Genomic DNA, 14,764 nt, shown 5'->3' with positions numbered 1-14,764 from the left:
TCTCTCCTTCCCAACAAGTGCAAGGGCATGGTCTCTCTCCCTGCAGGCTGGACCCCTGTCTGGAAGTGCAGAGGCTGCACACTCTCAGACAGTTGGGTTGCGGCCACTTTTCTGTGGCTGACCCCATCCCACATTCATCTGCCATGAGGGACAGTGCTGGACATTCTTCTGCCCTTCCAGATCGACTCCCCATCTTTCTTCCTCCTGCTTTGTGCCCTGGGAAGCGGACCTCTCTGCACCATATCGACAGGCTCCCTGGACCTGAGGTAGAAGATGCAAGGGTAGGAGGAGACCAAACTCAGGTATTTATTCCCTGGGTCTCTTCCAGGCAGGTCACTGTTGGATGGCTGTACCCCTGGTCAAATGGCCAAGGCTCTTAGGAAGCCCTCTCCTATTTCTCCCTGGGTTCTAAAAATAGGTCTCTTAATTCTTCCCTTTGAACCTAGATGTGGTAATGGCTCCCTCACTTCACCTGCCCTGGGAGACTGTAGTATCTTACCTGGTTTCCTTAAATCATACTTTAGCAAACAGTTTCTTTAAAATTCTCCTTTGATCATTGGAGTGTTCTATCTGCTCCCCACCAAGACCACTGTTTCCTCTTTCTTCCTGACTAGTTCCATTTGGTAAAAAGTGCATTATTCAAACTATCATTTAAAGGAGGCTTGCAAAAAGAAAGAAGTTATCATCTGGATATGTTAGTAATCCCTTGAAGAATTTTAGAGGTTGCTAAACTGTGGTCTGCTGCCTTGCTTTCCTGGTTTGCAAATAACCGATGTCACAAAACTCTTGCTCTGGAGCTCTTAAATTCACTTGGGGAGTTGAAAAAAATTACATTTTTTTTTTTTTTTGCTGAGTCAAAAGAAAACGAAGGAAATTTACACCCTGCCATATGTTTTCCCTAATGGCACTGATTGACAATGAGTTCACTGTGGGCAGAGGCACAGGTGTGCAGGGAGGAATGTGGGGAAACATCTGAGGTCAATTTAAAATTCCTCTTTGAAAATTGCCAGAGTCTGGTCGGCAGAATTGGACCTGCAATTTCCTAAGTGACTCTGGAGAGCAGATAAAGCCCTGGAATTCAGGGGAAAAAAAAGTGAGTTTATCTTCCAGAGAAACTGTGGCTAGATAGCTCTGGGGCTACAAAGAGATGGAAGGTGAATAGGTCAAGGTTCTCACATTGGGCCAAGTATTAATGTCCAACTGCTAGAAATGAGGGAAAAAGGCACCTAGTAATTCTATTACTAGGTCACCATATAATTTGTTGTCTAAACTAGAATTTTTTTCAGAGTGAAAGAGAGTGTTTAATTGCTCTATAGCAACAGACTTACACAGGAACTGTAACTAGCAAAATGCTATGTAAGGTAAAAAGTAAACCGAAAAATGGAATCCTCAGGTGTCAGGGGCACCTGTTGGGAGGGGAACCATCCGGAGTATATACCTGGTTCTTCCGCACTGTGCCTTGCACTCCACCCCCTGAGCAGGGAGAAGGAGGAGGGCCGTGTGTATGAGACCATCATTTTATTTACTTCACACAAGAGCCACTGATGAGATGAAGAAGCTAAAGCTGAGCTGGATTAAGGCACTCGCCAAAAGTAAGTTGGTGGTTGAAGTAGGCTTCAAGGATGGCTTGTCTGATTTCAAAGCTAATCCTGGTTCCCCACACTAACAGAGCCCGGCAGTGTATGACATTTGAAGCAAAAGGGATGGCAAGCGAAGCATTAATAATTATGCTTTCTCCTTCTGACCTTTTCTGGGAGAAAGTTAAGAAAAAAATAGCCGTTTGAGACTTAGTGTATTGAGCAATGGGAAATCCAGCAGGCAGAGGGTGTTTGCGCAGAGAAGACCAAGCTCAGTCAATGAACTGAAGATTGGTTTCATTTAATTACATTCTATCTTTAGGTTATGTGAGGACAATCCTGAAATTCTGTCTTAGGTTGTTCAAAACAAAAATGTCACACAAGAATATGCATTGCTGTTTAAATGTACCCAGGTAAGCATCATTACAAAATAGTTTCCTATTCCATAGACCAGGATACACCATACAGCCGACCACCATCCCTGAGGAAGAAGAGTTCTGTGTGTGTGTGGCCCTCCTATCTCTACACACACTGATGTTACCGGAACTCTGTTATTTCTGTCCCTGAAGTTCCAGTAAGGACACAACTTTCCTCCATTCTTCTCATTCCTAGTTCTCTTTCAAATTTAGCTGACCTGGAATGTGGGCCCAACGTTGCCTGGACAAGCACAACTTGATCCTGATATTAGCCTTTTATTCAATGCTTCCAGCTGACTACATCTAGAATTTCCCAACTGCCGTTCCCCTGAATTTGGCCTGTTAAAAACTGCAATGGAAAAAATTTTGCTGTATTTTAGATGCATCATCTCAACAGTTTATGGCTTTCACTTGTTTTTCAAAACATCTTTTTTTTTTGGTCTATACTTGATTTTGTTTGAAATTGCTGATAAATCCATATAGCCCTGTAACATATATGGTGAAACCTCATAATCCTTAAGAACATGGGTAACTGTGTGGTTATCATATGTAGGAATACGCTCAATATTTGAAAAGCACTATCGAACTTCATTTTTACCACAATCCTATAAAGTATATATGACTATCTCCCCAGTTTGTAGAAGCTGAGCCTCAGAATGCTCAAATAATATGTCCTGGTATCACAGTTGGTAGAGCTGGGATTAAAATATAGAACTGTCTTCCAAGTCCACGTTTCTAACCATCATACTATATTGTATAGAATACTGAATATTCATATTTTAGGATAATATTAAGGGAAGCCAGAATCACTGTATCAAAGCTGGGAGGACTTGCTTTGCAGACGATTAAATCAAAATACCTCATTGTGCAGATGGCTAGTGGTAGGTGGGATGAGAGAAGAAGCAGCTTTCAAAGTCTGCAGAGTGAGAGTAGAAGTGGTTGGATGCTTATTCAACATGTATTCTTCTGTCTCTCCCTTCCTAAGGGAACCCTGCTTTTGTTTAGGCCTTCACGCTTCGTGATTTGACCCTGTGTTTCAAGGGAGGCTGTGCAATTGCCAATGCTAGGGGATGAATCATGATTGGCCTAATCCATCATGGTGAACCCATTCCCTCACCAATGATAGGCTTAGACATAGGCAGAAGATATAATTTTGGCCAATGAAATATGAGGAAATCTAATGGAGGGTTTCTGGTAATATTTCTTTACTTTGAAAAGAGCCATAGAAAGACACCTGAAGATATCCTAATGTAGGCAGAGGAAGAATTAGTACTTCTATTATTTACTATTCACCATGCTGTGCTTCCATAAATGACCTCTTATTCTTAGAACAAAATGGGATGGCAGATTTTATCATACCCATTCATAGATGAGGAGACTCAGACTTAAGAGCAGTTAAGTAATTCAGCTGTTAATAGTAGAGACAGGATTCAAATCCAGAAATGTATGGCTTCAAATGTATCTTGTTTTAGGTTAGTTACTTTTACTTTGGAATAAATTTGACATAGGTTTATATTAATAATTGTGTTGGTAAGTCTCCAATAGTGTGTTCGCTTCTGTGTGTCCAGGTAGAGTTAGGTTCTGAGTCCGCAGAGCTGTCTGTCCTTAGGTCCTCCTCCACCTAGGAATCACATGGTCCCTTCAGCTGAAGTCTTGGTCAGATGATCCTCTGAAATGACAATAGCCTAGAGGCTTGTATGTGATAAGGGAGGTTAAAATCATTCAGTAATGCTGGCTTTGGGGACAGGATTGGGAGGCTCCTTTTCTCTTAATGCTTTGCTCTCAAATTTTTTAAATTAAAAATCTTTTTTGTAAAGATAGAGTCACACTGCATTTCCCAGTCTGGTCTTGAACTCCTGGGCTCAAATGATCTGCCTGCCTTGGCCTCCCAAAGCACTGGAATTACAGGCATGAGCCACTGCACCCAGCCTTGTCTTGCTGTCAATTCTGAATCACTTGAAGATGTTGACTTGAGTCAGCTATGGTCACAACAAATGATAGAAAACACCAAGTGATTGTTATTTGGCACAGGTTAGGCAACTGGTTTGTTTCCTTCCTTGGTTGAATTAACTCAATTGACTGGTATAGGCCCAAGTTCATTTCTTTTAGGAAAAGCCACACAAATCTCTCCAAATAAAGATAAAAATGTCTACCTTACAGGGTCATAGTGAGAACTACGCTCTGGGTACAGTTTCTATTACATGGTAGGAAACAGACGTGCTAGCTCCCTAAGTCCCCATTTTCCTCTATGCTTCCTTCAAATGTTTGATCAATATAAAAGTTATCCAGAGGAGAAATGTTTTTGCATCTTGTAAACATTGCTAACTCTCTTACTCAATGCCATTTTTCAAAAAGAATTATTTTAGAATCTAGAACTAAATATAGGTTAACTTCTTCTTTTTCCAATTAAAAAAATTTCCAACCCATCCTATGTTTCTTTTTGTCATGGCTTCCAGGATAATCAGAAGTAAATTTAATTACCAAGGGCATTGACCAGCTTGCATCTATCTATCTATCTATCTATCTATCTATCTATCTATCTATCTATCTATCTATCATCTATCTATCTACATTTTTATCCTTATCATCTAGATGTCTATCATCTATCTGTATTAGTTCCCTAGGGCTGATGTGACAAATGTAAAAAACAGATTTCAGTTGGGAGTTTATAATATAAAGGATTCAGCTGAGCAAGTGTCAGAGGATGGAGTATTTGAGGAAGAGGCTGGCTTAAAACAACAGAAATTTAGCCAGGCGCGGTGGCTCATGCCTGTAATCCCAGCACTTTGGGAGGCCAAGGCGGGCAGATCATGAACTCAGGAGATCAAGACCATCCTGGCTAACATGGTTAAGCCCTGTCTCTGCTAAAAATACAAAAAATTAGCCACGTGTGGTGGTGGGCACCTGTAGTCCCAGCTACTCAGGAGGCTGAGGCAGGAGAATGGTGTGAACCTGGGAGGCGGAGCTTGCAGTGAGCCTACATCATGCCACTGCACTCCAGCCTGGGTTACAGTGTGAGAGTCTGTCTCAAAAAAAAAAAAACCAACCAACCAAACAAAAAAACCAGAAATGTATTACCTCACAGCTTAGGAGGCCAAAAGTCTGAAATCAAGGTGTCAGCAGGGTTAGTTCCTCTGGAGGCTCTGAGGGACAACCTGTTTTATGCTTCTCTCCTAGCTTCTGAGGATTGCTGGCAATCTTTAGCATTTCCTTGGCTTGTAGCTGCATGCTCCAGTCTTTGTCTTTGTTGTCACGTGGACTTTTTCCCTGTATGTCTCTCCACAGGGTCTCCTTATAAGGATACCCATAATTGAATTTAGGGCCCACTTGACTACAGTATGGCCTCCTTTTAACTTCACTAACTACATTTTCAAAGACCCTATTTCCAAATAAGGTCACATTCTGAAGTTCTAGGTAGACATTAATTTTGGGGGTATGCTATTTGTCCCAGTACACTACCAATTTCACTCCCGATGTATGCTTTTGCCTTCTGCTCCCCAATGTTTTCTCAGGTATGCTGTTCAATTTCTCTAATTCTTTATTCCACAATCACTTACTGAGTGCTGCTATATATGAGACATTGACAATACAATTGTAAACAAAATCTTTGTCCCTCACCAAGCTCTCACAGTTTAATGAAGGGACACACTAAAACAAAAACTCAATTGAGTATATGTTTAGAAATAGTATGATTTATAAATTATGACAAGTGCTATGACATAATGTGAGATATATGAGATTATGAAGGGAGATATGATTCATATTGGTCTGGGATTATCAGAGTCTGAAGAGGGGAGATTTCAGCTGGAAGTTTATAATATAAAGGATTCAGCTGAGCAAGTGTCAGAGGATGGAGTATTTGAGGAAGAGGAGGCAACAGCCTGTGCAGGGAAGCCAAGAGGAAAGTGGCTGGGATGAGGCTGGGAGGTGGGCAGGGCCAGGTCCCACAGGGCATTGTGGGCTATGCCAACGTTTCAGATTTTTGTCCCATTAACATGGGAGGCCACTGCAGGCTTCTAAGCAGAAGAATGATCTGCCACATGGAAAACAAATTTGAGGAGGCAGGAGTGATAGCAGAGAACTAGTTAGGAGACTTTTATAGTGGTCCAGGTGAAGAATGATGGCTTGGACTCGAGTGACAACAGTGGAGATGACAATAAATGGGCATATTCGAGGCATATTTTATAGAAGGAAAAGACAGGGCTTGTTGATGAATGTGGAAGATGAGATGTGGGAGGCATTAAGGATCCTTGCCAGTTTCCAGAATGAGTAACTAGATGGCCAGAGGAGCCATTACCAAGATGTGAGGCACAGGAGGAAAAATAGATTTAGGAGGGAAGATCAAGGTTCAGCTTTTGACAAGTTAAATTTGAGATGCCTGGAGGATATTCAAGTGGAGATGTCAAATAGGAAGGTGGATATATGGCCTGGAGCTCAGAAGAAGGGTCTGTGTTGAAATACAACTTTGGGAGTTCTTGGCAAATAGAGACTACTTGAAACCATTATTATTCACTTTAGGTGGGTTTTTTTTTTTTTTTTTTTAAATTGTCAGGCTGACCTTGTTCAGGTATATTTGGCTCCTCTTTTAAATATCTGAGCCTGTGACTCTGGTTATACCTTCCAGTCTCCAATTTTAATCATCCAATTTCTGCCTTATTTTATAGGTTTCTTTCTAATTACATTGTAAAGTCAGAGTACTGCAATAGAAAGAGATTCTGATTATTCGTGTGCCTTAGAGAAACCACTGATTATCTCTGGGTATTCTTTTCCTAACTATAAAAGAAGGGAATTGATTGTTTTCAGTTTCAAAAATCTATGACTCTGTAATCTAAGAAGTACTCGCTAAGGTATGTCTATTTTTCTACATCCATAAAGGCTTTATCTTTAGGTGGTAACCACTGGTAAGTTAGCAATGTTTTGATTAGATTTTGCAGGATATTTTGAAGTACACATCATGTCCCTCAATTAACGATTAAATCAAACACTGTTCATGTCAATCTCAGATACTATTGCTGTAATTCAGAACAGCATTTCTTCTGCACTTGTGGATAGAGGTTATGGGGAAAAGTAGAAATTTAGATATTTACTCATCAAAATAGCATCGCATTTAAAACTAAGACAAACCCACTTCCCTGTAAATTCCTATAGGAATGGACGCTTTTTGGACAAAGTAAAAAATAATCCAAATATTATGCAAGAGTCTAGTAAATGCAATAACCTAGATGATGAGGCACAAGTAATAGCATTTCCTTATGTTCTCTGAGGTACAGCTATACAACGTGTCACCATTTTCAACAGTCTTTCCATACCTCCGTGACAGCAAAACTTCTCTTGCCACAGGGAACCACTCTGTACCACTTGTCATGGAGCATATCCATAAACCCATGTGACTTGTATTGACTGATTAGCTCGGATATGTTGGAGGTCAATGGTGAGTTGGGTGGGAGGCCAATGCCGTATCCTAGAAGAAAATACAATCTCAGATGAGTTTTTTACACCCTTCCTGAGAGATTGCCACCACAGTACATATTTGTGTGATACTGCCATCAGACCAAAAAAAGGGCGTGATGAGTTTTCATCATCTTTCTTTCAAAGCACTCAAAGACATTCCTAGTCATGATTACCCTTAAATCAGCTGCATCTCTGAGTAGATGAATTGAGTTGGAAAAGGAGAGGAATGGGCTGTGCACAGTGCATTAGTGAAAAATTTTAAGATCTTCTGCCTTTCCCATTAAGACATTCCTTAGAGGCAATCTTTGAGGTCTTTATCAGGGCTAGGATTTCCTATCTACCTCTTCCAGAACCCCTCTTCTGAACCTTAAATGTACAAAATCAGATTAATCTTAGTCTGTGGTTGATGACATTCTCTTATTGGTGTTAATGCATGACCCTCTCTTACTTTTTAAATTTATTTTTAATTTTTGAATAATATAATAAAACCATGTGAATAAACAATACAGTATGAGAACTAAAATATAAACAGGAATTTATAAAAATCAACTTAAATTGTCCAAAAATAAATAAATAAGAAGTAATACTAAGTGTTAAAGAAGATGAGGATCAGTAAGATTATTTATATATTGCTTGCTGTAATACAAACTGAAAATTGATACAAACATTTTGGAAAGCAGTTTGGTATTATTTTATATGGTTGAACATTGACATATTTTAAGACCAGCAATTCTGTTCCTGAGTCCATTCCCAAAGATCTCCTCCACAAGCATATCAGGAGATATGTACGAAAATGTTCTTAGAGGAACTGTTCATAATAGCAAAAATTGGAAACAACCCAAATGTTCTTTGGCAAGAGAATGAGTAATGAAACCGTGGACTATTTGCACAGATGGAATATTACATAATCAAAACTATATGAACTAGAACTAGAGGCAACAATATGGATGATCCTTAGTAATATGCCATTGAGTGAAAAAGGTCAGTGTCAGAAGATTACTTGCAGCATGAATTCATTGTGTAAATATTAAAACATTCAAAACCAAACAATATAGTTTTAGGAATACATATATATGCATATATATGTGATACTTTTTTTTTTTTTTTTTTTTTTTTTTTTGGAGACAGGGTCTTGTTCTGTTGCCCAGGCTGGAGTGCCATGGTGCCATCATGGCTCACTGCAACCTTGACCTCCTGGGCTCAAGTGATCCTCCCGGCTCAGCCCCCCAAGTAGCTGGAACCACAGGCACACACCACCACCCTGGCTAATTTTTGTATTTTTTGTTGAGATAGGGTCTCACCGTGTTGCCCAGGCTGGTCTTGAACTCCTGGACTCAACCAGTCCACTCACCTCAGCCTCTCAAAGTGATGGGATTACAGGTATGAGCCACGTGCCCAGCCTGTGATAATACTTATTATTATTATTTTTAACAAAACCAAGGATAAAATAAATGAAAGGGTGGTGGTAATGCAGGGCAAGGGAGGCAGGGGAAGGAATGAGGGAGGAACATAAAAATGGAAAATGGAGTTAATTTGTTGTCAGAGTTTTATTAGTCAGCTTAGACTCTGTATCCTCACACTGTGTGGCTTTACTTGCTTTCCAAAATGTTACTATACTGTTAATCTCTTTGCTGAGCCATGTCAAAGAAGCTAATTAGCTACATTTTGTTTTAGCTATTGGACAGAATAGTAAAAAAAAAAAAACCCAAACACTTTTTTTTTGCCTTCAACATGATTGAGGAAGAGAGATTAAAAATATAGTTCATTTTTCATGGATAAAGACTAAAAGATTGTCAAGCATCCAAAGATACTTAATGGAAACAAATACCTCCTATAATTATTCTAGCTTACAATTCAATTTCAAGAACACTGATTTTTGTTCCTTTTTTTTTTTTTTTTTTTTTTTTTGAGACAGAGTCTCGATCTCGGCTCACTGCAAGCTCCGCCTCCCGGGTTCACGCCATTCTCCCGCCTCAGCCTCTTGAGTGGCTGGGACTACAGGCGCCCGCCACCACACCCAGCTAATTTTTTGTATTTTTAGTAGAGACGGGGTTTCACCGTGTTAGCCAGATGGTCTCGATTTCCTGACCTCGTGATCCACCTGCCTCGGCCTCCCAAATTGCTGGGATTACAGGCATGAGCCACTGCGCCCGGCCTATTTATTCAATCTTTAAGTCTCCAAGTGATACACATTCTGGCGTGGTTTCATGTAGGGATTCATGTAGAATAGTGCTTGGCGCACAGTAGAGCCCAGTATGTCCTAGTACTTATTATTAGAATCCAAGGATGATTTAACCAAGCTGTGTGCCACGATCTGTTGTTGTTGTTGAAAACTATTGACCCAGGGAGGAAAAACACATTGATATTCGGCAAACCTGGCTAATTATCCTAACCATCAACCCACTCCTATCAGATAGTAGCAAGTTCTCCTACACTTTGTTCTTATATGGCCCAGTTCTCCCTTATGGTGCCTATCTCAATTGTAATGAAATAATAATTATGCTGTGTCTTGTTTAATATCTGTCTCCCCTGTAGAGTATACATTCCATTACAGCAGAGACCATATCCACCTTGGTCACTGCTAAGTCCTGACCACTTAACATGGTGCCTATTTACTCAGGGAGTATTTGTTGCATGAATGAGTGAGTGAATGAATAAATGAATATGTGAGTGAGTCAGTGAATCAGTGACTATTATATGCTTGTGCCTAGTATTGTGCATGATGTGCAAATAAGTCCTGAATAAATGTTTGTGCAGTTGAATTGGCAACAGCATTCATTATGTTTCTAAAGAAAGCTGATTACTTCCTTCTAATAAATTACCCATTATATTTTAAAATGTTATTTAACAATAACATCAGCGGAATCAAAAGCTACCCATCCAAACTCTTTTGTTTTCAGTCCTGCCTTTCAAACCAAAACTACTAGGCATAAAACAGGCACTCAAAATAGCTCTTTGAATGGAAAATTCTAATCATGCTTTTGACATTGTCATTATTTTCTTGACTTCCTATTGTTAAGCAACAAATAATGTTATTAGAAAAAAATACAATCCATTAAAACTCAGTTTTTTATGCGTTATTTCATCTCTTTTATTGGTTATACACACATCTCAAGCCTTTTTTTTTTTTTTTTTAAAAAGAAAAAGATTGTGTATCTGCATTAAAAAAGGAACAAAAGGGCCGGGCGCAGTGGCTCACGCCAGTAATCTCGGCACTTTGGGAGGCCAAGGTGGCCGGATCACGAGATCAGGAGATGGAGACCATCCTGGCTAACACGGTGAAACCCCGTCTCTACTAAAAATACAAAAAATTAGCCGGGCGTGGTGGCGGGCGCCTGTAGTCCCAGCTACTTGGGAGGCTGAGGCGGGAGAATGGCATGAACCCGGGAGGTGGAGCTTGCAGTGAGCTGAGATTGCACCACTGCACTCCAGCCTGGGCGACAGAGCAAGACTCTGACTCAAAAAAAAAAAAAAAAAAAAAAAAAGATTGAATAAATAAACTGCCAAGGTCACATAGCTAGTAGTTGGCAAAGCTAGTATTTTAAAGTAGGTCTGTTTGATTCTAAAACCAATGCTCTTCCCACCATGTCCATTACAATATGAGACCATGTCAAGGAAATACTTATTTCTTTCCCTTTAATGCAGACCTCAACACTATATGCACATCGATGTAATGCCTTAAACCAGGTAATTCATTTAAAAAACACAATAATCTAAACTGTTGGTTTGTTTCTGGTAAACATAAATATACATTATTCACAGGCAGATTTTACTTACAAGCTTTTCAATAAGTTATATAGAAATAGTGTGAGAACAAGTCTAACTTGTATATGATTATATGTATGAGAAAATTCACTAGCAAAGACACTCACTAATTGTTTCTCCTAAAATCCTCTTAAAGCTAATCATTCCAACCCACATTAATGTAATCATGGCAGAATTGTTTTTCATTTGATAAGCATTTATTGCTCACCTATTCATCTACTGATTAATTCCATAAACATGTGTTGAGTGCTTATTCTGTGTCAGGCACTCCTTCATATGCTATGGAGGTTACCAAGTTAAAGCAGACACAGAGTCTGTCCATAAGAAGTTTATGGTGGCATGAGTGAAATGAGGTATACGTTAAAAAATAAAACTACACAAATTGGTAGAAAGTTAGTTGACTTTTCTTGGTTAAAAAAGATGAGCGAGGCATAAATACAAGGTAAAATATAATGCCTAGGACACAATGAGGATAGGCGAAGCTCTGTGAAAATTCAGAGGAACAAGAGATTGGTACCAGAGGAGAGGATGAAAGATGGCATCTTGAATTGGTTCTTGATTGTGATATTTTTGGTAGATAAGACAAAAGTATATGATAAGAAAGTTTTAAATTCTTAACTTCATACTTATGATAAATCTACATATTCTAAGAATAGAATTTTGGCACTACAACAAAAGTGTTAAGATTCCCTAATGAAAAAGCTATGTTGAAGTTTCAGAGACATTTATAAAAAATGTTACACAAGAAATAATAAATATTAAATCACTCCACTCGATCATGTCTAGGTTAATTTGCAGTTGCTAAAAACAGATTACTATCCCTTTAAAATTTCTGTTTTAATACATGTATTGAATATTGATATTTTATTTTATTTTATTTTATTTATTTATTTTGTGTGTTTTTTTTCTTTTATTATTATACTTTAAGTTTTAGGGTACATGTGCACAATGTGCAGGTTAGTTACATATGTATACATGTGCCACGCTGGTGCGCTGCACCCACTAACTCGTCATCTAGCATTAGGTATATCTCCCAATGCTATCCCTCCCCCTTTCCCCCACCCCACAACAGTCCCCAGAGTGTGATGTTCCCCTTCCTGTGTCCATGTGATCTCATCGTTCAATTCCCACCTATGAGTGAGAATATGCGGTGTTTGGTTTTTTGTCCTTGCGATAGTTTACTGAGAATGATGATTTCCAATTTCATCCATGTCCCTACAAAAGACATGAACTCATTATTTTTTATGGCTGCATAGTATTCCATGGTGTATATGTGCCACATTTAAATCAATTCAAGATGGATTAAAGACTTAAATGTTAGATCTAAAACCATAAAAACCCTAGAAGAAAACCTAGGCAATACTATTCAGGACATAGGCATGGGCAAGGACTTCATGTCTAAAACACCAAAAGCAATGGCAACAAAAGACAAAATTGACAAATGGGATCTAATTAAACTAAAGAGCTTCTGTACAGCAAAAGAAACTACCATCAGAGTGAACAGGCAACCTACAAAATGGGAGAAAATTTTTGCAACATACTCATCTGACAAAGGGCTAATATCCAGAATCTACAATGAACTCAAACAAATTTACAAGAAAAAAACAAACAACCCCATCAAAAAGTGGGCAAAGGACATGAACAGACACTTCTCAAAAGAAGACATTTATGCAGCCAAAAAACACATGAAAAAATGCTCATCATCACTGGCCATCAGAGAAATGCAAATCAAAACCACGATGAGATACCATCTCACACCAGTTAGAATGGCAATCATTAAAAAGTCAGGAAACAACAGGTGCTGGAGAGGATGTGGAGAAATAGGAACACTTTTATATTGATATTTTAATGATTTCTAGCAAAAATAATCATTTTTAGCTAATGAAAACAAACTATGCATATGGAATGATGGGAAAAATAGGAAAATAAATTATGTGATGATGAGAAGACTTATTTGTTAAAAGAGATAAAAATCCATTTTATTCAGAAACATAAAATAATAAAACCTTGAGGGTTTTATTTCTGTCCCCATTTATAGTTGCTTTTCAAATTTGCTAGTGTTCATTGGTCAAAGAATTCTCATTTTTAAATTGCTGACTCAACTTAGCAGCCTGAGTTGCTTTCATTATTACTAGAAACGTGGCTTTGCAATAAAGACAGGGTTGACTATTTTGTGGTTGATGAATGAAGCAAAATGGAATCCTTCAACTCTAAAGATGAAGGCATCAGGCATCCTGGAAATTGGATACAGCTTAATGGCCCAAGAGAACAGTTTTCAGAATATATTCCTGATCTTTTCACCATGGATAAATCAGCTTTATTAAGCTAAGAGTGGTGGAAATATCTTTTAGCTAGCAAATGTATAGTTAGAAATTCATAGACTAAAAGAATCTTCCGAAATGTGGTTGGAAAAGAGATGTTTTGAAAATAGCATCTCAGATAGGGTTAAAAAGGCTTCAGGGTGAAAGATTTATTCAATTTTGCAGTCTGTCCTTGGAATACCATATTTAGCTACTCTGGGATAATGGTTGAGAACATATTGTCATGGTCCCAACTATAAAGGTGCTATAAAATGGGTTTCCCTTAGCCTCAGCATATCAAAGTGGGGAGAGAAATGTGTGGGAGAAGTTGAGACTTATGAAGACTATCCTGGAAGGATTTTACAGTTAATTGGTCTCAATGTATTAATCAATATACTATATAATAATAATTTGTTGAGCACTTCTTATGTGCCAAACAAGTTCCTACAGTACATGCTTTATATGTATTACTTAATCCTCACAACAATTCTATCATAAATTTCCTATTCATCTCCCCATTATGCAGGTGAGGAACCTGAAGAGTAGATTAGATAACTTGCCAGTTAGTAACAGCAATTTTATCCTAACCCAAGTACTCAGACTCCAGAGCCAGTGTTCCAAGCATTGTATTAAATAATTATTGGAAAGCAAGTAAAAGAACAAACTCAAAAACAGGCAAAGGTCTTTGGCAGAAAGATCACACATCATTATTGTGCAGTTACATTACTCTTTCTCCTTGTTTGAGCTTTATTGTCAGCTAACTCCAATGCACAAATTGGAGACATGTATTCATTTATCTCAACACTTTTTTTTCTCCCCTGCACACAATATGTATTTGTGCCCCTGGTTTATGGTATTTAATTCGACCAAAGGCTTTCCACGTGCTTTCGCATCCTTAATAGTTTTGGTTTGCTTTGCTATATACTCTGTACTGATGAGTACTCATGAAAGGGTTTCAAACTCAGTGTGGAGCCACTGTTCCTTATTTGCCTTATTTTTTCCTTTTAAGTCAAAATAAATGCAGAATGGTGAAGTTTGGAGGGATAGTTAATAGTTATCTTAGTCTGCTCAGGCTTCTATAACAAAATATCATAGACTGGGTGACTTAAAAACAAAAGAAATTTGTTTCTTATAGTTCTGGAGGCTGGGAAGTCCAAGATCAGGGCACAAGTAGATTTGGTGTCTGGTGAGGGCCTGCTTTCTGGTTCACAGATGGTGCCATGTAGCTAGGTCCTCACATGCTGAAAAGGGTGAA

At 38.6% G+C, this 14,764-nt stretch overlaps 1 protein-coding gene across 1 annotated transcript in view; it reads right to left on the bottom strand.

Moving 5' to 3' along the window:
* GRIN3A (glutamate ionotropic receptor NMDA type subunit 3A) overlaps nucleotides 1–14,764 on the bottom strand; it is a 170,471-nt gene that overhangs the window by 36,698 nt on the left and 119,009 nt on the right. Inside the window, exon 6 of the mRNA XM_003312211.6 lies at nucleotides 7,303–7,454. Within this exon, the coding sequence (XP_003312259.3) occupies nucleotides 7,303–7,454 (152 nt within the window). The remainder of the gene's footprint in view (nucleotides 1–7,302; nucleotides 7,455–14,764) is intronic.

Source organism: Pan troglodytes, chromosome 11, assembly GCF_028858775.2.
Source record: "Pan troglodytes isolate AG18354 chromosome 11, NHGRI_mPanTro3-v2.0_pri, whole genome shotgun sequence".
NCBI lineage: Eukaryota > Metazoa > Chordata > Mammalia > Primates > Hominidae > Pan > Pan troglodytes.
This window is presented reverse-complemented; position numbering and strand designations above follow the sequence as displayed.